Below are 24523 nucleotides of genomic sequence, written 5' to 3' on the forward strand. Positions count from 1 at the left end.
CCCTACCCCCTCAACCCAATAAACCCTCCTAACCGTTTTGGACACTAAGGGCAATTTATCATGGCCAATCCACCTAACCTGCATGTCTTTGGACTGTGGGAGGAAACCCACGCAGACACAGAGAGAACGTGCAGACTCTGCACAGACTGTAACCCAGTGGGGAATCTAACCTGGGACCCTGGCGCTATGAAGCTACAGTGCTATCCACTTGTGCTACTGTGCTGCCTTTGTTACGGCTGCCTGGTCAGCCCTCAATAATGGCTATGATACTGAACAAGACGCGTAAAGTTTTTATGTTTTAATGCGGTGCGGAAAGATCGATTTGCTTCAGGAGTGATAATATAAGAACTAGGGCTTGGTTATTTTCTAAGCAAACTTTATTAAAACAAAAGAGAAGAAAACAATATTTAACCATTTACTTTAGCCCTAAGGTTAACAGATTGCATGCAGTTTCTTAACCATAACACACAAGTTCCCATTAACAACATTGTACATGAACATGTAGCTCTTATTCCACTGTCACAGGTAGACAATGGCGATGCTTGTATTTACAAAGCAAATTTTCTTCTGTTAAGCCATTGGTTCAGAATCCTTTTCCAAAACCTGCCTCAGTGGCAACTTTCATGACTTCTCTGCTCGGTTTCAATAGCCTTCTCTGTAATTCTTCAAAACAGCCTTTCTTCCCTCTCAAGTTCCACCCAGCCCCTCAAACAAAGTGCTGTGCGCTGCTCCGGCGCCAAAAGGTGGCCCACCACAGCCGGCACAGGTCTGCGCATGCGCACCACAGCCGGCACGAGTCCGCACATGTGCGCCACGGCTGGTGCGGGTCAGCGCATGTGCGCAACTGCTGTCTCTGCGCCGGCCCGCAGGCAATATGGCGGAGCCCTACAGGGGTCCGACGTGGAGGAAAATAGGCCCCCAGCCCCTGGAATTAGTGCACCCACCGATCGGTTGCCCCAGACCGCATGCCCTACCCCCGGCCCTGAGTCGGCTCCAGCCCCCCCCCCCCAACCTGGACGTCCCCCACAGCCAGAATGCCGAGGTCCCGCCAGGTAGGACCACCCGCAAACGACGCCGGTGGGTCTCGGCGGGCACTTGGCCCGTCAAGCGCGCAGAATCACCAGGGGGGCCGCTTGGCGGGATTTGCGCGTGCCCCTCCCGGCGATTCTCCAACCCGGCACAGAGTTATGCAATTCATGTGCAACTAACCTTCCACTAACAGACAGATGGGTCATCAGATTCTGTGATGGTCTGATGGCTGGTCAAACAAGTTTGTTCCGAATGACAATGGATCTCGAGTGGATCATCCTGTGTATTTCCACTAATGAGGTTAAGTCTGAAAGGGACAAGGTAACTCAGGTTGTGGGCGTATCCCTCTTCTGCTGCCAGCAGTCCCCTCCCTTAGTCTGTTTAACCCCTAAAGTGCCGGCCAACTTTTGGGCCCCATTTCTGGGCCCACGTTTCTAATATCTTCATAACATGACAACTTGAAAAGCCCTTCATTTGCTCTAAAATGCTTTGGGATGCCCAGAGCATAATAGGCACAATGTAAATGCAAGTTCTTTCTCCTTTAGGTAAATTTCAAGCAATCTACCAGGCAAATCTCTTTAGAATCATCCAAAATGCAGTTTAACACTCCGCTGGCAGAGGGGCGTCCTGGCAAACTTCAAAGCAATAAGTTATTTTACATTCCTTGACTTCATTTTTTAAAACGTTGTTTAGGACAAATTTGCTCAAATCTTTCCCAACAATCTGAACTTAGACAGTGTATTTGATTTCTGTGATGTTACTGTCATCGGTGCATTAATCATTTTGGTAATGGAATAATATTGCGGTCAGTTTGTGAACTTCATTTTTTTCCCCCCCCCTTTAAATAGGAATTGATTGACTTGAAAATGATACAGTGCAAGAGAGTGGTGAATGGTGAGTTGACAAATTCATTTTTTTCTCCACATGATTTTATTTCCCCTACACTTCCTTTTCTTTCTGGGATGAATACTTAAACATTTTTCCAATATTTAGCAGAAGAAGTTGATTAAATTGAATGAAAGGGTTAGTATTAGAATAATAACAGGGTCCCAAGTGGAAGATAGATACAGTCCAGGAATGGGGAGCTTGGCTATGGTTGGGTTGCACATAGTGGGATAGAGTTTCTGCTTTTCGTGCAGTTGGGAAATCGCTCCCGGGATGGGCTTGAAATTGATCAGGTTAGGATGCCCTTCAAATATTTGTTAGTTTCCAGTTAATTGTTGAATCACAAATGTAATTTTTTTCACAATCTGGCATGATCTGGCAGCAAAGTAGGATCTAACTCTTTTTTTCATCTTCTTGGCAGCAGCAAGGATTCTTTCATATTCTGTATTTAAGAGGAATGACCTAGTAAATGTTAATACTGCTAAAAATGTGTTCATCAGCAATAACCACTTTTTAATAAGAGTGCCCAGACCTCATGAGAAACCTAAGTTTAAAATTTACTGCTAATGACTTTAAAAAAAACCAATACCAAATCATTAAGCTGTTTCATTGGCGCACACTGGCCAGTTTCAACTAGCGCCTGTGTCACCCAGAAAATGGATGCAATTCATTGGTGGAATGCCACAGTTACAGCAGGGGCTGTTTAGCACAGGGCTAAATCGCTGGCTTTGAAAGCAGACCAAGGCAGGCCAGCAGCACGGTTCACTTCCCATACCAGCTTCCCCGAACAGCCGCCTGAATGTGGCGACTAGGGGCTTTTCACAGTAACTTCATTTGAAGCCTACTTGTGACAATAAGCAATTTTCATTCATTCATTCATTCATTCATTCACACTGTCGGCGCGTGGCCTGTTTTGTGGGCGGAGCCTGATTCAGACAAATTGAACCTTGAATCAACAGGAAAGATTCTAAAGATGTGCAGGTTAGGTGAATTGGCCATGATCAATGCACAGGGTTACAGAAATAGGGTGGGGGAGTGGGCCAAGGTTGGATGGTCTTTCGGAGGTTTGATGCAGACCTAATGGACCGAATGGCCTCCTTCTGCACTGTAGGGTTTCTATGGTTGTTAGAAAACCCACAAGTTTAAGTTGCTGCAGATATACGTCATGGGTTTTAAATTCCCTCTTTGTTTGCACCAGTTTGGCCGGTTCTGTCCAGATTGCATTGATGTAGCCATCAAAACCTCAACCTCGGCCATTTGATATCCCATAGGCAGCTTACTTGATATATGCAAATGTAGTTTGTAAAGGAAATATTGTGCATTGTACCAGGCACAGCTTAAATGTCCGTGAAACTTATTATTGAAGATGCCATTTCGGACTACCGGTGGCAAAGGTAGCAGAAGGTTGCGGTTTATAAAATGAAAATTTTAATTAAAAGTTTTTAAAAAAAAGAAGGTGCTATTTCATTGTTTTTACCCCTTCCATCCCACCCCGTGCCTGGAATCATTGATACAAAGGAACTTCCAAACCCGCGACCTCTACCACCTGGACGGACAAGGGCAGCAGATGCATGGGAGCACCATCACCTGAGAGTTCCCCTACAACCACATGCCACCCTGACTTGGAAATACATCGGCCGTTCCTTCACCGTCGCTGGGTCAAAATGCTGGAACTCCCTCCCTAGCAACACTGTGGGTGTACCTCCACCTCATGGATTGCTTAAGAAGGCAGCTCCCCACCTTCTCTGGGGCAATTGGGGATGGGCAACAAATGCTGGTCTGGCCAGTGATCCCCACTCCCATGGAGGAATTTAAAAAACATGCACTCACCCATCTTGCTAAGTTTGCCTTTCTATTTGTTTTTCTCAGAGGTGCTGGACACCATAGATTATGTTGCGAGTGACGAGCGAGTAGTATTCCGGACTTGTGAAAGAGAAAAGAATCACGTTGTCTTCCAAATGGTAAGAAGTAACTATCCTGCCCAGTGGAAATGTATAATGATGAATGGTGGTTTGCAATGGTCTGTGTCTGGATGGCTGCAAATGTATAAACTGAATGAGCTCTGGATTAGTTGGCCTACTGCTATTGGCACGCACGGTTTCTATTGCAGAAAATCAATCTTTTAGATTTCCAGAATAACACCTCTAAAAGAAAGTGGAATGTGAGGATTGCATAGAACATACAGGGCAGAAGGAGGCCATTCTGCCCATCGAGTCTGCACCGACCCACTTAAGCCCTCACTTCCACCCTATCCCCAATAACCCCTCCTAAACGATTTTGGATACTAAGGGCAATTTATCATGGCCAAACCACCGAACCTGCACGCGTTTGGACTGTGGGAGGAAACCGGAGCATCCGGAGGAAACCCACGCAGACACTGAGAGAACATGCAGACTCTGCACAGACAGTGACCCAGCGGGGAATCGAACCTGGGACCCTGGCGCTGTGAAGCCACAATGCTATCCACTGTGCTGCCCTAAGATGTGCAAAGTTCCTTGGAGGCACTGATTTCAGGATGTTGAAAATTCATGTGTACCACCTCTGCTTTGGGCTATTGAAATGAAATTCTCAGCGGGTTTGCCAGTGTGTATAAAGCTCCTGGTGTAATTTGATATATGAGGCATCAGAATAGTGTGATTAAGACTGCTGAAAGCAGTTTCAGTGAAGAGGTGTGTGTAACACAAGATGGTGGACAAGTGTATATCACCACCAACAAACCCGAGAGATTTGGTTGTGCCCTACCATAAATGGACTCTGAGCGACCTCCAATGGTAGTCAAGAAGCACCCGCTCATTGTAAGCGGGGATTCTGTTTCCCGTGGTATTGGTAAAGGTGAAGAAAATTGGTGCGGTGCTCTCGTCTCCATTCAAAATGTGCTCTCTTGCTATCGAGTTCCTCCACAAGGCAGAGGCTGCCCTGTCTGCTGGCTCTCACTATCCTTTTAGCCAGCCTGAGATGCCCAAATTTCTGTCTGTTGTGCAAGTTTTTCTTTCCCTTTCTTCCTTTGAAACTCTTTCTATAGCTTATCCTGGTTATTATCATCTGTCAGAGCTATATTCATTCGCTTTGCAGCTCTCCCGTTTTAAAATTCAACCCAGTTAGGTCAAAATGCCTTCTCTTCATCTTTGATTGGTCTTCCCATAGCTCACACCTGCAGAGTTTAGATAGCAGCTGATTTCCTACAGTCACAGCAGTAACTCTAGGATGGGGAGTTAGTGAAGTATTTCCAGTGTGATTTTCTTCTTTAACCTCCAACATTCCTATTGATGCTAATCACACCGTAATAGGTTGGGTTTGCTTCACCAGTCTTGTGTTTTCTGAGGATTGGACAGCCCTGGATTGACCCCTGGACTGATTTAAGGGTTACAGGCCCCTGGTTGAAATTACGCTAGGCGCATCGAAATGCAGGTGGATCCTTCTTGAGTGACCTCGTGTTTGGGGGGGGGGGGGGATGGAATGTTATTGTCAATCCAAAGGGATATTTTTGCATTGAGTGCCTTAGGATATAATGGGTCACTTGGGAAGTGGTGTAACCTTTAAGATAAGATAACCAAGGCAAAAGATTTGAGTACATCAGCAGCAGCTCATCCCTTTCTTTGGATTCAGTTAGCCTAATGAATCTTGATGTGCAAAATCGCAGACTGTTTTAAAAGAGAGGCTTTCATGACCTCAAGTTGTCACACCCAATGAAGTAGATTTTTTGAGGTGTAGCCACTATTGCAATGTAGGAGATCCGGCAGCCAATTTATACACATCAAGTTCCCATAAACAGCAACGAGATAAACAGATAATCTGTGTTTATAACCTGTTGGCCATCTTTAAAACGGTGTCTTGGGATCTTTTACATTAAGCAAATAATACTTCCTGCAATTTACTGCTGGCTGACACTAAATCAGCTTGAAGTGTTTAAATAGAAAGTGTCCCACTGTGAGTCTAAATAATGATATTAGTTCCAATGAAGTTTACTGTCATTCCACGGCTCAGAAATAATGCTGCTGGGAATCTGATGACATTATGTCTATTAGCCCTGTCACTTTGCATTTCTCGTCTGCTGCTGGCATTTCCATTGTAAATAATTCCATTTATGTTTAAGTAATTGCTTCTCGGCCCTTCAGAATCTTTTTTGTATTTTGTCTGCGCACATCTAGAAGTTAATCCTTTTTTCAATTTTCTTTATTTTGCAGGGCACAGCTGATGCTGAGAGAGCACTGACAGTCGCACAGCTTGTGTAAGTCTTTAAGCGGCCAGTCACCGCACCAGTCACTGGTTGAGATAATTGTGGACGGTGCCCTCAAAATAACATTTCCCCGAGAAATCAAAGTGGGGCATTAAAGTATGAGGAAAGGAGAGTCCAATGTCATAAAGCCCAATGTGTCCCATAATTAGTGAGGAACTTGAAGCTGTGATTGGTTATTACAAACGTGCCGGTTTCCTCAGCAACACAATGATGAAGAACGGTTCGAAATCCTGAAAATGTTAATTGTGAATATTGCACATCCCACATTAGACAGAGGTTAGGGTGCAGAGGTGATGGAGGGGAGGGAGTGGAGAGGAAGCCCTCTAACTATCGAGGGATTGTTGCAATTGGTTGTGAGCGAGTGTTTTCTGAAATATTGAGGAGAAAAAGAGCAAAATCATGCAGAGTGCTTGTGGATATTCTTTTTTTTTTTCTCCTTGAGAAAGATTCGAGCCAAAAGATGGCAGTGGCAGCGATTTTATTTATTTTTTTGCGTGAGGGACAGCAGCCCCCAAAACTCCAGAATCATGCCCAGGCAGCTATGGCCAGTTTGAAAATCAAAATTGCTTATCTGGCCTTTATCCTAACTGTCTCCATGTTCAGATTGACAGCACCCACCTGAGCGCGGGGTTGTAGGCCTCTAGTACTGGAGGGCTTCCCATTGGTCCTCCATCAACCGGAGTCTCCCTGTTCCCTCGTACCTCCTAGCATGGTGAGCCGGCTCCCTTGTCTTTAATTGGGCCTCCGCTAGCAGTGTGTCTTTTTGATAATATGCCATGTGTGATCATGACTTGCCCCCATATTGGGTTCCTGACCTCCGAATGACAATTCCGCCCCACATTTCCAATCTGTGCGGAGCTTATTGGTTGGGACTAGCAACTGCGACAAAAGGCCTCAATGCCCCGAGTTAAGGGAGAAATATAGACCGGCTCCTCTCCTGATTATTATTCAATGACATGTTCATAGAATCCCTACTATTCAATCAGATTCTATGTCAGGTTCTATGACTAGCGAATCTAGTCAGAAGGAAGCCATTCAGCCCATCTAGTCTGCACCGACCCTCTAAATGAGTACTCTACCCATGTCCCGCCCTATCCCTGCAACCCCATAACTCCTCCGCCACCTGGGAAGTGGCGGTGGCGGAAATCTCGCCACTCTGATCGGCGAGGCCCCTGCGGTGATTCTCCAGCCCGGATGGGCCGAAGTCCCGCCGCTGGGAGGTCTCTCCCGCCGCCAAGGTTTGAACCACCTCTGTAACGGCGGGATCAGCGGGTCCTGGGGGGTGCGGGGGGGCGATCGAACCCCGGGGGATGCCCCCACGGTGGCCTGGCCCGCGATCGGGGCCCCCCGCTCAGACTCCGGGCCAGTGCCCTGGGTGCACTCTTTCTCCTTCCGCGGCCGCCACGGCCTCCGCCATAGCGGAAGAGAAACCCACATCGCGCATGCGCCGGTGGTGACGTCAGCGGCAGCTGGCCGCTGATGTCACTGCCGGCGCATGCGCCGACCAGCGAAAGCCTTTCGGCCAGCCCCGCTGCCGGGGGCGCCGGTTTTTTGCGCCAGTCTTCTGGTGCCAACCGCTCCGGCGCGGGGCTAGCCCCCAAAGGTGCGGAGAATTCCCCACCTTTGGGGAGGCCCGACCCCTGAGTGGTTGGCGCCACTCCCCTACGCCGCGACCCCCCGTCACGCCGGGTAGGGGAGAATCCAGCCCCTGATCACTAAGGGCCAATGAATCATGGCCAATCCACCTACCCTGTACATCTTTGGACTGTGGGAGGAAAGTGGAGCACCCAGAGGAAACCCACGGCGAGAACTGATCCCTTTTAGCTGGGTGCTGCAGGGTGCTTAGTGACTCGTAATCCAACACTGCACCTCAGGAAGGTGTCAGTGAATTGAGGAGGGGAGAGACAAATGCTTATACAAGGACAAAAGAACAATATCCTCATTCTACATGGTATGTGTATTGATTTAATTGATCTTTATTTGGAGGTAATAGATGGTGAACGAGGAGGAAAACTCAATCAGTGTTCTTGCTTCTGATCCCTATCCAGTGACTCCTGATGGAATTTTGGGAGAGAATAGAATTGGGTGCAGTAATAGTTGATCTCTGGAAGACTCTCCCTGTTACGCTATGTTGGTAACCACCCGATTTGTATAAGACAGTGTATCCACCAATTCACCCTGAGCAATGTTACAGATGTTATAAAAAACCTGGGATGCGATTCAGCGACCTCCTTGCACCTAAAGGGGGTCTGGCGCAACAATATTGCGCCCAAGCCCCAAACCTGGCTCTGCGCCGGGCCGATCGAGAGTCGCCCGACTCACTCCGCCCGGCGGGATCTGGATCGCACCCTCGCTGGACGAGATGCAAATCTGCATATTAAATGAGACTTATGGCTCATATTAAAATACCCAGATGCTGGATTCACCCATCCCCCAGGACTCAACAGCAGGGCCTGGGAGACCTTCCCAGAGCACCGTTTAGTACTGGTCCACGCAAGACTTCCGGTGGCAGCCATGGAGTGAGTGGTCGTCCATTTGGCAGCTCCTGCTCAAGCAGTTATTTTGGTCCTTTACCCCGTTTGTTGGGCGGTTGTTTTGGTGGGAAAAGGTGTCCAGGTGGTGGAGGGAAGTTAAGCTCCACTGGTGGGGCCGGTGGATGGATCCACGACTGGAATTGGGTCGAGAAGAAGGGACCTGTTGGAGCAAGAAATTCTTTGTGCACCACAGGTGAAGGTGGCGGAGGGTAAAGGGTCAGCCCTGGCTGCTCAGTGGTCAACGGAGCAACTGGTGGACTTCTTAAATGAGAAGTTCACCCGGCAGAGGAGGGAAGCCCAGGAGGACCTAGCCAAGGCAGTGAAACCACCAAAATATGGAATTGATCGAGTGGAACAGAGACTGGAGTCCCAGGGCCAGGTGAAGGAGCAGCTCACCTCGTTGGCGGCCACGATCGGGATGATGCGGGAGACCCAGGAGCGGCTAAAGCAGAAGGTGGAGGATCTGGAGAACCGCTCCCGGAAGCTAACCTAAGAATTGTGGGGGACCCCGATGGCATCGAGGGAGTGGATGCTGGCTCATATGTAGCCAAGATGTCGGAGAAGCTGACCGGGGAGGGGGCTTTTGTCCGGCCCCTGGAAGTTGACCAGGAGCAGAGGGCGCTGAAGAGGAGGGCGCTGATGAGGAAGCCGCAGGCAAACGAGCAGTCATGGGCGATCGCGGTGTGGCTCCACCGATTCCTCGACAAGGAGAAAATATTGCAGTGGGAAAGGCAGACGAGGAGGTGCACCTGGGAAAGTAATGAGCTCCGGGTGTACCAGTGCCTGGGAGAGGAACTGGCAAAGAGGAGAGCCGGGTTTCCCAAATACCCTACCAGAGTGAAGGCTGCCCTCTTTAGGAAGGGCGTGAAGTTGAGGATGTTGTACTCGGCCCGCCTCTGGGTGACTTACAACGGCCGAGAACATTATTTTGAGACACCAGGGGAGGAGCTGGAGTTTTTAAGGGATAATGGACTGGCAGGAGAAGGTGGACATTGAACAGTGGAGGAGGTGTGAGGAGATGTCGTTTTTTTTGCTCACTTTTTTCGTTTTTGTTGCTTTTTGTTTGTTGATTTGGGGAAAACCTCTCTTTTTTGAGGAGTCTTGTTGGGTTCTGTGGTAGGGTATTTGGGAAACATGGAGGGTGAGTGCACCTTTTTCTTATTTCATTGCCCTTTTTATATGGATATGTGCAAGCGAGTGGATGGGTATATTGTGGGGGTTTGGAGCCATGGGCGGGGACTGCCAGGCTAGCTAGTTAATGGGAGTGCAGAGGTGGTTAATGTAGCGGTGGGGGTGGGGGGCAGGTACGTCACATGGATTGTGAGAGGGCTGAATGGGCCAGTCAAATGGTCGCGTGTGCTTGTGTACTTGAGAAACTTCAAGGGAAGCGTGGCCTTTTTGCAAGAAACGCCCTTGAAAATCGAGGGCCAGACTAGGCTAAGGAAGTGTGGGTAGAGTAAGTCTTTCATTCGGGATTAGATATGAAGACGCGAGGGGTGGCGTTGCTGATAAGCAAATGGCGTCTGAGGTGGGCAATATTTTACGAGTTTACGAGGCAGGTGCTGAGCAAGATCCCTGATCTGGATTTGCACTGGCTGTTCATGGGGGGGGGGGGGATTTAACATGGTCATTGAAGCAGGGTTGGACCGGTCGAGTCAAAGTCGGGGAGGGTATCGGTATTGGTGAAGGAATTGAAAGGGTTCATGGAGCACATGGCAGGGGGTAGATCCGTGGAGGTTTGGGAGGCTGAGGGCGAAGGAATTTTCGTACTTTTCCCATTCGCACTGAGTGTACTCTCGGATTAATTATTTTGTGGTGGACAAGGCACTGCTGACGGGGGTTATTGATTTGAGGTACTCAGCAATTGTGGTTTCAGATCACACGCCACATTGGGTGGACTTGCAAGTGGATCGCGGGGTGGAGCGGCCGGGGGGTTGGGGGGGGGGGGGGGGCAGCACCGCCTGCAGTGGAGACTGGATGTAGGGCTGTTAGTGGATGAGGAGGTGTGTGAGCGGGTGAAGGCCGCCATTCGGGTCGGGCCTGAAGACCTTGCCAGGTTGGGGGGGATTCCCGGGGGCCTCCTAAAGGTTGGGGAAGGTGAGGGGGTGGACGGGAGAGATCGGGCAGCCTTTCAAAATGGCCCCACCGATCGGCAAGGAGCATTTCCTCCTGGTCAGCTTGTGCGATCTCGGAACTCCCCAAGGCCAAAAGAAAACGCAGATGGCGTTGGATAGCGGGACGTTTTTCAGCGCTGCAGCTGGAGAGAGTCACCCCACTAATCACTCCGTTCAGCGGACTTCAACTTGAGTCCGCTGAATTACACCCTGGTGTTTTATCAGCTGTTTGTCACACTTCCAAAATAAATCTTTATATAAAATCAAAACATCAAAGAATTACATATTTCACAATGTGATGGTGCATCCTAACTATTACAAACAGTTTTACTGTGAAACAGTATCCTCTCATTCATGGTGAGCAACAGTTGTGAACCATCCCTTTCACACATTGTGCCTTGTGTTCAGCACACAATTAAATGTTTCACTGGTGTCATCACATTCTGCGTGTGACCGTGTGCAGCAAAACGGGTGTCAGCCGTATGAAATTGTAACTCTGAATGTAAGGATGATGAAGCTATGATGTTTATTTTGCAGAATATTTTGAAAACCATGTATATTTTTCTGAATATATTCCTTACTTTCCGCACAGAGAAAATGATGTAGCTGGAATAGATGTGAACATGGGCTGTCCGAAAGAATATTCTACCAAGGTAAGATCAGACTTTCTGTAACGCTTTCTTAGTTTCTGCAATTTATGCTTGCTGTGTCATCTTTCCCTATCACGGCATGTTGATACCTACCCCGTTGATATAAAACAGCACGACGTCCAACTCTCCATTCACAATAGATTTTTCCTACTGTAAAGAATTACACTGTGCGATTTGAAAAGGAAAGTGTTTGTACTTGTATTGCTGAATGAAATATTCATAACCAACTTAACAAGTATTGCCTGTGGCTTGACGCAGTATTTAACTCTAGTCACCATGGTCGGGTTAATGTTTGTATGCTGCACATATGGCAAGGACACTTATCCCAATAAAAGTCGGCTGTTAGTTTTTGTTTGTTTTCTGTTTTCTGGTTCTTCTCGACTGAGTCAGGTCCACTTGCAAAATTGCCCATCTTCTACCACTGCCCTCCCCCATCCTCAGAAAGAAGTCTTACAACACCAGGTTAAAGTCCAACAGGTTTGTTTCAAACACGAGCTTTCGGAGCACGGCTCCTTCCTCAGGTGAAAGCTCCGCTCCGAAAGCTCGTGTTTGAAACAAACCTGTTGGACTTTAACCTGGTGTTGTAAGACTTCTTACTGTGCTCACCCCAGTCCAACGCCGGCATCTCCACATCATCCTCAGAAAGGAATAGAAGAGAATGTTAATTGCATTAGATGAAGGGTGGAAGGGAGTTTATGTAGAGCATACATACTGGCAGGTGGGACATATGGCTTGTTTCAATGCCATTGCGAGATTCTGACAGTCATACTGGAAGACTCGTCAAATCGCCCTCAACAAGCACAAGTTGGCACATTTTAATTGTGGTGAAGATTCTAGATGCTCTGGTCACAGTCTTAGATGTGGGAGTCCTGACAAGGTATTACTTGTATCAATTAAAGTTAAGTACAAAAAGGTGTAGGGCATTGATTAGATGGTTGCTTGAGTACATATAAAGCATCACTTCCTGACAGAGTGGAGTCAGGGGTATATATTTGTAATGTTTCATTCTGTGAATAATTTATTCCAAATAATGACCGGCTCTGGTTTCTTTCTTCATCAACTAGTTACCAGGAGTATAACACAGACTGCAGGATTGTAAATTTCCATGCCTGTTCAAACAAAGGGAAGAAGGTTAAATCTGGTAACTACAGGCCAGTCAACCTAATGTTGGTGGTGAGGAAACTTTGCAAACAATAACCTGGGACAAAATTAATTGATGTTGGCAAAAAGACGGATTAGTAAATGGAAAGGCAAATAGTCTTTGACTAAAGGAAAGAAGGTTGATGAGGATAGTATTGTTGTGTTTGTGGGCTTTCTAGAGTACCCTATTCATTTTATCCAATGAAGGGGCAATTTAGCGTGGCCAATCCACCTACCTTGCACATCTTTGGGTTGTGGGGGCAAAACCCACGCAGACGCGGGGAGAATGTGCAAACTCCACACGGACAGTGACCCAGAGCCGGGATCGAACCTGGGACCTCGGCGCCGTGAGACCGCAGTGCTGCCCTTTTGTGGGCTTTCTAAAGGCAATTGAGAAAATACCACATAATAGACTTGTTAGAAAAATGTAAGCTCATGAGGTCAACAGGAGAGTGGCAGTATGGATACAAACTAGGTTAAGGGACTGAAAGCAGAAAGAAGTGATGAAGGTTACATTTCACTCTGGAGAGGAAGGTACATAGTGGTCTTCCCCTGGTGTCAGAATTAGGTATTTGTGTTGTTAATGTGCATTTGTAACTTAGATATACAGAGCATAATAAAAGTTTAACAAAAACCTCAAAAATGTAATAAACTACGAGGAGGATGGTAACAGATTGCACACAGATTGATGAATTGGCAGATAACATGGCAGATAAAATTTAGCATTGCGATATAAAGAGTTGCACTTGGTTGCAATAATGAAGAGAGCCAAAATGAATGAAATTTTAAAAGCAATGCAGGAACAGAGAGATCTAGAATTCATGTACACAGGCTTTTGAAGTGGCAGGACAAGTTGAGAAGGTTGTTTAAAAGGCATATGGGATTCTTGACTTTCCAACTAAAGGCATCGTGTGCAAAAACAAGAAACCTGCGCAAACCTTTTATAAAAAGCTGCTGGTTATGGCCCAGCAGCTTCAAAGAATTGGCACAGATACAGCTGTATCATTCTATGCCTCTTCCAGCAGAGGGGTCAAAAGTAATAAAGTGGCTTCTTATTTTTGATCAATTGCTGTGACAGTTTAGAACAATGTACGGTGTAATGTCCAATGTTTCTTCTGTAATATTTGCAAGGATAGTGCCTATGGGATACAAATACTGATGCCAAGCTTTTGCTAGTTTTATTTCCATAATCCAGGTGGGAATTGACTGAACCAGTACAAAAGACTGGGGAATCAGACATGTCAAAGCTTTTCATCCTTTACTCATTAGTACACTCCGCAAGAATACAATTGTGAGGGGAAAGTAGTCAATTTGGTACCGTATGAGATAAAGAATGCTGATTGGTTGGCAAATGGACTCTGATTGGTGGAGGCGTTGTCATGGAGAACGTACCAGTTGATGGTGACGGTGTTTGTACCAAACAGCATGTCCCAGCAGCTGTTCTCAATGGGCAAGGTACAAACCGCACCCAACCATCCCGTGCTTACAATGTTCCATCCCGTGCTTGCAATGCTCAAAACATATTAGATGTGATTTCACGTTTGGGCAACATTTGCTAAATAATCCTCTGTGTTAAGAATTACGCTGGCAACCAATTTAAGATTGTCAGTCAGGCTCACAGTGTGGTGTATTTGTGTGCATTGGAAGCACACAGGAGCCACTGTTCTTTGCAGACAGAAAGAATTTGTACACACTGTGTCTGTTTCAGCTGAATAATATAAGCGACAGCCATTTGCTGACATTCCTGAGGGCAATGTCTTAGTCAATCAGGATCAACATGCCTGATTTAAATTTGTAACAATGCTTGGCAGTTAATTGTCATCACCATCAGCTGGTGTATTCTCCTTGGCAAAGCCTCTATCATTCAGAGTCAGCTTGTCAACCAGTCGGCATTCTCTTCCTGTACAGTATAAACAATAACTGTTTTCCTCTTATACTGGTATTCTTGTGAAGCTCCCTGATGAGATGAAAAGCTTCAACATGTTTCTTATTTTCAGTAATACTCACATTCTGTACTACCAAATGACTGGGGAATCTTAAATATAAGTGAATTATGTGCAAAAGTGCATACGTTTGTGCATTTAGTTATCTTTTGCGCTGATTCAAGATTAATTTAATCTGAATCAGGTCCCACCCGCAAAACTGACTGACCACCCTACTTGGTCAAAGATGCAAGATTGTGCCGAATACGCAGTCTCGAGAAAACTCTTCCGATTAGTGGACCAAAGGAAGGACGATTTTCGGAGATGGGACACACTTCCGTTGTCACTGGCTGGGAGGGTGCAGTCAGTGAAGATGACGGTCCTCCCGAGATTCCTGTTCGTGTTTCAATGTCTCCCCATCTTTATTCCGTGGTCCTTTTTTAAACGGGTCAACAAAGTGATCACTGGCTTCGTTTGGGCGGGCAAGACCCCACAAGTAAGGAATGTAATGCTTGAGTGGAGTCGGGAGAGGGCGGGCTGGCGCTGCCAAATTTTAGTAACTATTACTGGGCAGCGAATATAGCCATGATCAGGAAGTGGGTGGTGGGGGAGGGGTTGGCATTGGAGCGTATGGAAGTGGCTTCATGCAAGAGCACCAGTCTGGGGGCATTGGTAACTACGCCTCTGCCGTTCCCGCTGGCACGGTACTCCACCAGCCCCGTGGTGGTGGCGGCCCTGAGAGTCTGGGGGCAATGGAGGAAACACGTGGGAGCAGAGGGAGCATCAGTCTGGTCCCCAATCTGTAATGATGTTACCGTTTGGGGGGAATTTTGGGTGTTATGGGGCTGTTAGTTGCATATTGCTGCTTGTTGCTATACTTGTTGTTATATTTTTATATTTTCTGTAAAAAATTCCAATAAAAATTATTTAAAAAAAATAAAAATAAATAATCACCGGTTTGCCCCGGAAAGTATGGATGGGGGTTCCGGATATGGCGGAGAGCAGGGATTGAGAGGATGGGGGATATATTTATAGTGGGGAGCTTTCCGAGTATGAGGGCGCTGGAGGAGAAGTTTGGGTTGGCGAGGGGAAACAAATTCAGGTATCTGCAGGTGCAGGACTTCCAACGTAAACAGGTGTCAACCTTCCTGCTCCTACCGCTAAGGCAATTCAGGACAGAGTACAGTAGTTTCCAAAGGGTGGGTAGGAGAAGGGAGCATCTCTGACATTTACAAGGAACTTATGGGGTCAGAGGCGATGCAGACCAAGGAGTTCAAGCGCAAGTGGGAGGAGGAGCTGGGAGGAGTGATAGTGGATGGTCTATGGGCGGACGCGTTGAGTAGAGTCAACGCGTCCACAACATGTGCCAGGCTCAGCCTGATATAATTTAAGGTTATTCACCGGGCTCACATGACAGTGGCCCGGATGAGCAGATTCTTTGGGGTGGAAGACAGGTGTGCAAAATGTGCGGGAGGACCAGCGAACCATGTCCACATGTTCTGGGCATGTCCGAAGCTTAGGGGATTTTGGCAGGGGTTTGCGGACGTCATGTCCACGGTGTTAAAAACAAGGGTGGCGCTGAATCCAGAGGTGGCGATTTTCGGGGTGTCGGAAGACCCGGGAATCCAGAAGGAGAAAGAGGCAGACGTTCTGGCCTTTGCTTCCCTGGTAACCTGGAAATGGATACTATTAGCTTGGAGGGACTCAAAGCCCCCGAATACAAAGCTTTCTCTGTATGGAGAATATCAAGTTCGCCTTGAGAGGGTCACTGTTAGGGTTCACCTGGAGGTGGCAACCATTCATTGACTTCTTTGTGGAAAATTAATCGCCAGCAGAGGGGGGGGGTTAGTTTAGCTTAGCGTAGGGGGTTAATAGAGGTGGAACCTGTAAGGGAGGGAGACGGCTTTTGCACTATGTTTATAGTTTCATGTACATTTTTATTTCGTTGTTGCTATAATATCAAAAATACCTCAATAAAATGTTTATTAGTAAAAAGAATATGACTTTTTCAGAACGTAGAATTCGGCTCTGAAGAAGAGTCAAAGTCCACTCAAAACATTAATTCTGTTTCGCTCTCCGCAGATGTTTCCAGACTTGCTGAATAGTTCCAGGACTTTTAATACTCTTGTTCAGAGATACCTATATAATGACTGAAACCAGTAAAGCCTCATACCCTCTGGTGGACATGTTGGGTCTGCCATTTCGCTGAATGCTGACTGCATCCTGACACCTTGCTGCAGGGAAGTGAGGGAACTCGGAGTGGCCTTTACGCTATTGTGATACGTTAACTAGTTTACGGAGCATTCTCACAGGGTTAGAGACCGTCTTCACGTAATCGGGGGGGGGGGGGGGGAGTAAAACATTTATCCTGGTAATAGCAATAAACATCTACACAGGGGAGCGTAAGTCAATGCATTCCATGCTCGTAAGCTGACCTTTGTAACCCAAGCACTTAGAATATTTTATAGCAAGGGCAATAACTCAACAGAATGTAGTCAAGGGTTTGTAGCCTTCTGACACAGATAGTGAACTTGAAATTCCCCTTGACTGAGCTGCCATGTGGTCCTTGAACCCTGTTGAACGCAGTTGGAAACATTCCATCAAGGGCTGAATTTGGCACATTTTAAATGTTATGCACTCAGTGGGAATTCAGTGGGAAATGTTACTTCATTCTGAAGTGAACTTCAGAACTAGATTCTAATCTAATTTTTCTTAACAATGTGACAGAGTAGTGTTGAGAAACTGGCACCAGAATGTTAACACTCGTGAAAGCGTTGACCTTTCCATTACTGTCAGAAACCTCGGGCCCTAGAATTTGGTCTTGGATAAGATAAAGGTAATGGAGCAGGAAAAACTGTAATTCCCTGGTACGGCACTGAGTGATATAACCTCAGCTTAGCAGGGTGGCGCGGTGGCGTGGTTGTTAGCACTGTTGCCTCACGGCGCCGAAGAATCAGGTTCGATCCCGTTCCCGGGTCACTCTCCGTGTGGAGTTTGCACATTCTCCCCGTCTCTGCGTGGGTCTCACCCCCACAGCCCAAAGATGTGCAGAGCAGGTGGATTGGCCACGCTAAATTGCCCCTTAATTGGAAAATAAATCATTCTTAGCAGCGAGAGGTATCCTCAATTTGACAGAAGAGCTAACCGTTCATGAGATGGGAATTAAATTGCTATCCTTTAATTTTCCAAAGTAGGATAACATCTTTACTTTGGACAGAATCATAGAATTTTACAGCTCAAGTTTATAATCAGTTCAATCTTGATCTAATAATGGATATCTCAGATCCGACTTTGCAATTGTAATATGTAACGATAATTCAGGTAGCATTGAACTGGGATAGTGCTTTCCACATTATTACAAATGCATTGTTAAGAGGTTAATCATGACTGTTGCGAATGCAGTGAAGATCTGTTTTTTTTAAATGCGGTGTTCTGTTATTTTGAACCACTTTCTCCAATCCAATCCGAATTGGCCAGTCCATTTCTATTGACAATAATTGAGGTTTCTGAAACTTGTGTTTCACGATGAGCAATGCCCAATTCATCGGGCCTTTTACTATTTATTAATGCCCACTTTCAAGCAGATTAATGAATTCAATTCCTTGAAAAACTGATCTACTGGGCAAACATTGAGGGGTCTTTTTTGGTTGTGCCCCTTTTTATCCTAAATAATTTTATGTGGAATTGGTAGAATTGCATTCACAATGAATGGTAAAGGTCCAGTAAGCAGATCTGTGCATTCTCTGCCTTTTTATCGCCTCACCTTATTGTCAAGTGGAAAGTTTCACTTTGGGCAGTTTGTAATATCGACACATTCCGAATGTCTTCAGATAAGGCTATAAAATTGCAATAAATATTTTGTACCCATGAAATAAAAACACCAATTTAAGCATGGATCTAAATAATTCTGCACACTTTGGTAATGAATCGGGTGCTTGAAGTGTTGGGAACAAGCTGAGAATGTGGGCAGGCCATAAATTGTGACTTTGTAGGTGAAAGGTGAGGCTGAACTGTGTGGTCAGATGTGCCACTCCAATTACTGCTGTTAGAACCATTGAATCTACAGTGCAGAAGGACACTATTCAGCCCATCGAATCTGCACAGCCCCTTGGAAAGAGCGACCATGCCTCCACCCATACCCCCACCTAACCTTTTGGACACGAAGGGGCAATTTAGCGAGGCCAAACCACCTCACCTGCACATCTTTGGACTGCAGGAGGAAACCGGAACACCTGGAGGAAACCCATGCAGACACCGGGAGAAAGTGCAAACTCCACATAGATAGTTACCCGAGGCCGGAATTGAACCCGGGATGCTGGAGCTGTGAGGCAGCAGTGCTAACCACTTTGCCTCCCCAGTCAATTACTGGTACTGTTCAGTCAATTACTGGAAGTGTTGTAACCTGATTTTAGGCACAGAAATTTAAATCCCTTAGAATAAAGCTTCTCATTTTATAAAATATGTGCAAATGGGACACAGTCCAACAACAATGTTTACACAAATTCTAATACTCGAGATTATACATTAAGATCAGCTCTTTGCTTACTAATTACATTCCAGTGTACAGTGGCAAACAACTGAATGCACCTTGTTATTGAGATCGGGGCTTAATTTAACATTTAATAATAAAACAACAGAAAGATGCATTTATATAGTGCCTTTAACAGAATAAAGCACTACATTGTCCCGAGATATTTCACAGAAACAGCTTCTTTCGCAGATCTCGGAATCTCCCAAGGCACTTACACTTCAATTTGTTGTTTGGAATGAGCACGTTATTCCTCTGGTTTGCTTATTACTTGCTACATGTTCTTCCTTAAATTAAGCAGCTTTGACTCCAGCTAATTGTTTTCTTTTCCTTTGCAGGGTGGCATGGGAGTAGCATTGTTGTCCAACCCTGACAAGATTGAAGCTGTAAGTAGTCACACTGAATTATCTTTCAATTGCTCGCTGTCGATCTGCAAAGATGAGGCATTGTTTCAACAAATGCTCATGTGGTTTACTGAGGGAATGAGGTATCTGTGTTTCAGTACCCCAGTTACCAACACCTCATGAGATGTTCTTAACTATGAAAACTTGCTTGGAGCCTGTTTAAACATGGGAGCGAGAGAAGGAATGGTCTGTTATGCTGATATATGAAGAAGGGTGGGAGATGGCTCAAGTGAAGTTAAAACACCACCACAGACTGGTTATATTGAATGGCCTTTTTCTGGGCAGTGTACTTTGTAATTTTACTTCCTATCGCAATAACACACAATATTTAATATTATCTCCAGTACAACGCTATGCCAAACTTGAGAGATTTTCTGGGTGAGAGAAAAGAGAGGTTTCCAAAGAGGGAATTAATTTTTTGCTCTTCTTTGTTTTTTTGGGACAGAAGTGGGACACCAATTCCCACAGAATTATATAGTCACGGTAACAATAAATAAAGGGAAGGCTTGCATTCAATTTGCCCCGCCCACATTACTTCTTCCATCGGGCAGGAGATACAGAAGTCTGAGAACACGCACAAACAGACTCAAAAACAGCATCTTCCCCGCTGTTACCAGACTCCTAAATGACCCTCTTATGGACTGACATCATTAACACTACACCCTGTGTGCTTCATCCGATGCCGGTGTTGTATATGATTGTATATGTTGTGTTGCCCTACTATGTATTTCTTTTTATTCCCTTTCCTTCCCATGTACTTAATGATCTGTTGAGCTGCTCGCAGAAAAATACTTTTCACTGTACCTCGGTATACGTGACAAGAAACAAATCCCATCCAATCAAATCAAGCTATTTCTTAGCGCACACAGAAAACACAAAGGAGAAATCTAACAAAGCTTTTCTTTGTAAACGATACATGGAGGAAATTTATATATTTTTAAAAAACTAATTTATACCTTTCCTGACCACAGAATTTCCCAAAACTCTTTACTGGCATTGATTGAGGTGATTTTCTTGTAAAATATGAGAAGGTGACAATGTATAAAATACACTGCCAACATAAAATCATTTCCTGTCACATTTCGATTTGCAAGGAGGACTTGAGAGACTCCATTTTTTAAACAAGGTTGACTATATAAACTACACCGATTGATATAGCCTCAGCTTGCTCTCATAGAAATATAAAAAATAGGAGCAGAAGAAGGCCATTCGGCCCTTCGAGCCTGCTCTGCCATTCGTTATGATCATGGCTGATCATCCAACTCAGTAGCCTCATCCAACTTCCCACACCCCCCATATCCTTTGATCCCCTTCGCCCCAAGTGCTATATCTAACTGCTTCTTGCAAACATACAATGTTTTCACCTCAACTACAATCTGTGGTAGAGAATTCCACAGGCACACCACTCTCTAGATTAAGAAATTTCTCCCCATCTTAGTCCTAATTTGTGTACCCCGTATCCTCAGACTGTGACCCCTGGTTCCGGACACCCCCAACATCCTTCCTGCATCTACCCTGTCTAATGGGTGGCGCGGTAGCACAGTGGTTAGCACTGTTGCTTCACTCCGCCAGGGTCCCAGGTTCGATTCCGGGCTTGGGTCATTGTCTGTGCGGAGTCTGCTCGTTCTCCCCGTGTCTGCATGGGATTCGTCCGGGTGCTCTGGTTTCCTCCCACAAGTCCCGAAAGACCTGTTTGTTAAGTGAATTGGACATTCTGAATTCTCTCTGTGTACCCGAACAGGCCCCAGAGTGTGGCGACAAGCCGATTTGCACAGTTACTTCATTGCAGATTATTATTATCCTGTTAGAATTTTATAGGTTTCTGTGAGATCCCCTCTGATTCTTCTGAACTCCAGCGAACAGTAAAAATAACTTACAAAGAAGAATCAAGCAGAAATAGTGGCTCAAGAGAGAGGGCCTCCATTCATCAATTCCTTTCATTCATACGACAGTACTGTTATGCATTTGGAGGTCTTGTGTCGCAGTGGGTAGCATCCCTGCCTCTGAACCAGGACGTGATGGCCAAGGAAGGTGTGTTCATAATAGATTGAGTGTGTCAACCTGCAAAATCCTTCCAACACGCCACTGGCTGACGGTAAGAGCGGGAGACACTTCTGGTCAGTCATGATTGATGCAGAGTGGCGCCCCTCAAACTATAAACCTCAGGTGACAGACTAGCGACCTGTTCCAGGAATTCCGCGCTATGGAAGCAGATGAAAGGCCTGCCTTAGTTTACCACAAAGTACCAGAAGAGAATTGGAATGCTATTCATTCGACATGACTAAATACACCCGCATATCTACAAAAACAAATCACAATTTTGCCCTTTTGGTAACGAAAACTTGGGCTGTGACTTTTTTTCATAATGTCTTTGGTCAACAAAGTAATCTCAATATGGACTTTATTTACATTTATATTTACACTTCATAGACTTCAAGAGGTTGCAGAGAATAATTCTGATCATTATAAAGCAATTGTGGTTTCCTGTGATACACAGATTGAATTCAAAACAACCACCAAAGGAAGACTCCCAGGGTGGCTTTAGTGAATTTATTCAGTGAGCAGTTGAACTGTGCAAATCGGGCAAGACCAAAATTATGTTAACCCTCCCCTGAATTAATTGCCCACTGCCGCCATTAAGCTTTCTGCAGGGTAGCATGGTAGCCCAGTGGTTAGCACGGTTGCGTCACAGCTCTGGGTCCCAGGTTCGATTCCCGGATTGGGTCACTGTCTGTGCGGAGTCTGCACGTTCTCCCCGTGTCTGCGTTGGTTTCCTCCGGGTGCTCCGGTTTCCTCCCACAGTCCAAAGATGTACGGGTTAGGTGGATTGGCCATGATAAATTGCCCTTAGTGTCCAAAAAGGTTAGGTGGAGATACTGGGTTATGAGAATAGGGTGGAGGTGTGGGCTTAAGTGGTGCGCTCTTTCCAAGGGCCGGTGCAGACTCAATGGGCCGAATGGACTCCTCCTGCACTGTAAATTCTATGATACTAGTTGAATTGGTCCTGTTAACCATAAAAAGGCAACATGTTATTAAGCTGAAAGAATTATAGAAACTATTTAAAAATGATAAACCTCTCGTTGAATGGGACAGGACATCCTTGTTTGCTGTAATTTTAAATGGCAACATGGCATTGATCCGAGTAACTATTTATAGCTTAGTGTAATGTAGAGCAACAATCCTACATGGACAAATAAAATTTACTGCCTCTGGCTGTCGTTTATTTTTAGGACTCTCCATTAGGTCCATTGCATTAGGAATAAACACTGGCATAAAGATTAATGGATACTCTAACAGTGATTGCCTAGAGCAGCACCTTTTAAGGAATACTCCCTCAGAGGTAAAAAGCCAGCATTGTTGAGGAGTCAAGTGGCACACAAGTTTTATTAAAAAACCATAGTATCACAAAATGTTTTGATAGCAAAACGCTGCCCTGTTGGGGTGACCTTTCCACAGTTCCTAGCACTGCTCAGTGCTTCCCTGGACATTGAACAGCTTTCCTTTTATCCACCTGTCCACTCGGTTATCCAGCTCCACCTGCCTTCGTCCCGCAGTATCGACAATCCCTGAGCTGCTGGGCCACAGGCTCAGTTTTGTCTTCATGTCACAGGGGCTCTGTCCAGAGTCACAAGAGTTTATTGAATACTCTTCCTAAAGCCCTTCTTGGGTACTCAAACCCCTGCGAGGCGGGCAGGAAGCACACACTCATCTCCAGTAAGCTAGCCCTGGTCTCAACACAACTGTGTACTTCACGGTAAACATGCTGACCCTGGCTATTTAGAAATGCCGGTGGAAAGCATCACCTCATCAACCTCTGCGCTGATCCCTCAAACAAAAAATAAACACTCGTTGAGTTACAGGGTTCTGAAGTAAACACTGGACACCATGGAATAGGTCCAACCTCCTCCGCTGGGGTAAAATTATATAAGAGTGTAAGAAATGAGAGCAGGATACTCTGTGTAGCCCTGGACCCACATCTGCTGGTGGCCATTTTGGGTTTTCTGATTCGTTGGTGGCTCAATCGGGGATGAAATCGGAAGTCCTCGTCTTTGCCTCATAGATAGCCCAGAGGCAAATTCTGCTGGGGTGGAGGTCTCCTGCACCGCCCAGTGCCTCAACTTGGCTGGGTGATCTCCTATCATTTCTGTATTTGGAGAAGGTCAAGTACACCATCGGGAATGGGTGGGGGGGTTCTACTAACATGGTAGCCATTAATTTCCTTTTTTTAAGGAGTTAGTCACCGTCAGCTGTTAGGGGGTTAGGCTTAGTTTTTGGGTTAAAGATAATTAGGCGAGGGCATCATGGTGGCACAGTGGGTTAGCCCTGCTGCCGCACGATCCCAGCTCTGGGCCACTGTCCGTGTGTTTGCACATTCTCCCTCAGTTTGCGTGGATTTCGGCCGCACAACCCAAAGATGTGCAGGCGAGGTGGATTGGCCATGCTAAATTGCCCCTTAATTGGAAAAAATGAATTGGGTACTCTAAATTTATTAAAAATAATACTTTAAAAAAAAAAGATAATTAGGTGTTGTATATGTTTCTGCTTTTTTGCCTTTATGTTTTTTCTTTGCTATTGTGTATGTCTGTTTAATTGTTTTGTGTTTTGATAACTATGAAAGATTTTTAATAAATATATTTATTAAAAAAAAGAAATGGGAGTAGGGCTAGGCAGTTCGGCCTTCAAGCCTGCTCCAATCGATAAGACCTCGATTGCTCTACCTCTACTGCCCCTGCCTGCACTTCCCCATATCCTTTCATTCATTCAGCTCTCATCTGTTGATCTCTGTTTTGAATGTACTCAATGGGCAACCACAGCCTCCTGATTTAGAGAATGATGGATATTCTTAAATCCATTGAGTGAAGAGATTTCTCCTCATCTCAGTCCTAAATGGTCACCCCTTTAGCCTGAGCCACCCCTCCCCAAGCCAGGGGAAACGTCCCCCCCCCCAGCAACGTCTCTGTCAATCTCTGTAAGAAATTTATTGTGCATTGTTAGTTTACATAAGTGGTGGAGCGCAGTCCGTTACCCGCATGGGGCACATAATGTTCCTCCATCGAAAACCGGCGTGCAGGCCACGCTG

The 24523-nt window shown here is 45.8% G+C and overlaps 1 protein-coding gene across 1 annotated transcript in view; it reads left to right on the forward strand.

Annotated features, from left to right (window-relative positions):
* Positions 1 to 1287: 1287 nt before the first annotated feature.
* The window catches only part of dus2 (dihydrouridine synthase 2), an 88853-nt gene continuing 65617 nt past the window's right edge, over positions 1288 to 24523 (forward strand). Inside the window, exons 1-6 of the mRNA XM_038805990.1 lie at positions 1288 to 1350; positions 1878 to 1923; positions 3784 to 3875; positions 6099 to 6142; positions 11392 to 11452; positions 19378 to 19425. Of these exons, the coding sequence (XP_038661918.1) occupies positions 1288 to 1350; positions 1878 to 1923; positions 3784 to 3875; positions 6099 to 6142; positions 11392 to 11452; positions 19378 to 19425 (354 nt within the window). The remainder of the gene's footprint in view (positions 1351 to 1877; positions 1924 to 3783; positions 3876 to 6098; positions 6143 to 11391; positions 11453 to 19377; positions 19426 to 24523) is intronic.

Source organism: Scyliorhinus canicula, chromosome 9, assembly GCF_902713615.1.
Source record: "Scyliorhinus canicula chromosome 9, sScyCan1.1, whole genome shotgun sequence".
Lineage (NCBI taxonomy): Eukaryota > Metazoa > Chordata > Chondrichthyes > Carcharhiniformes > Scyliorhinidae > Scyliorhinus > Scyliorhinus canicula.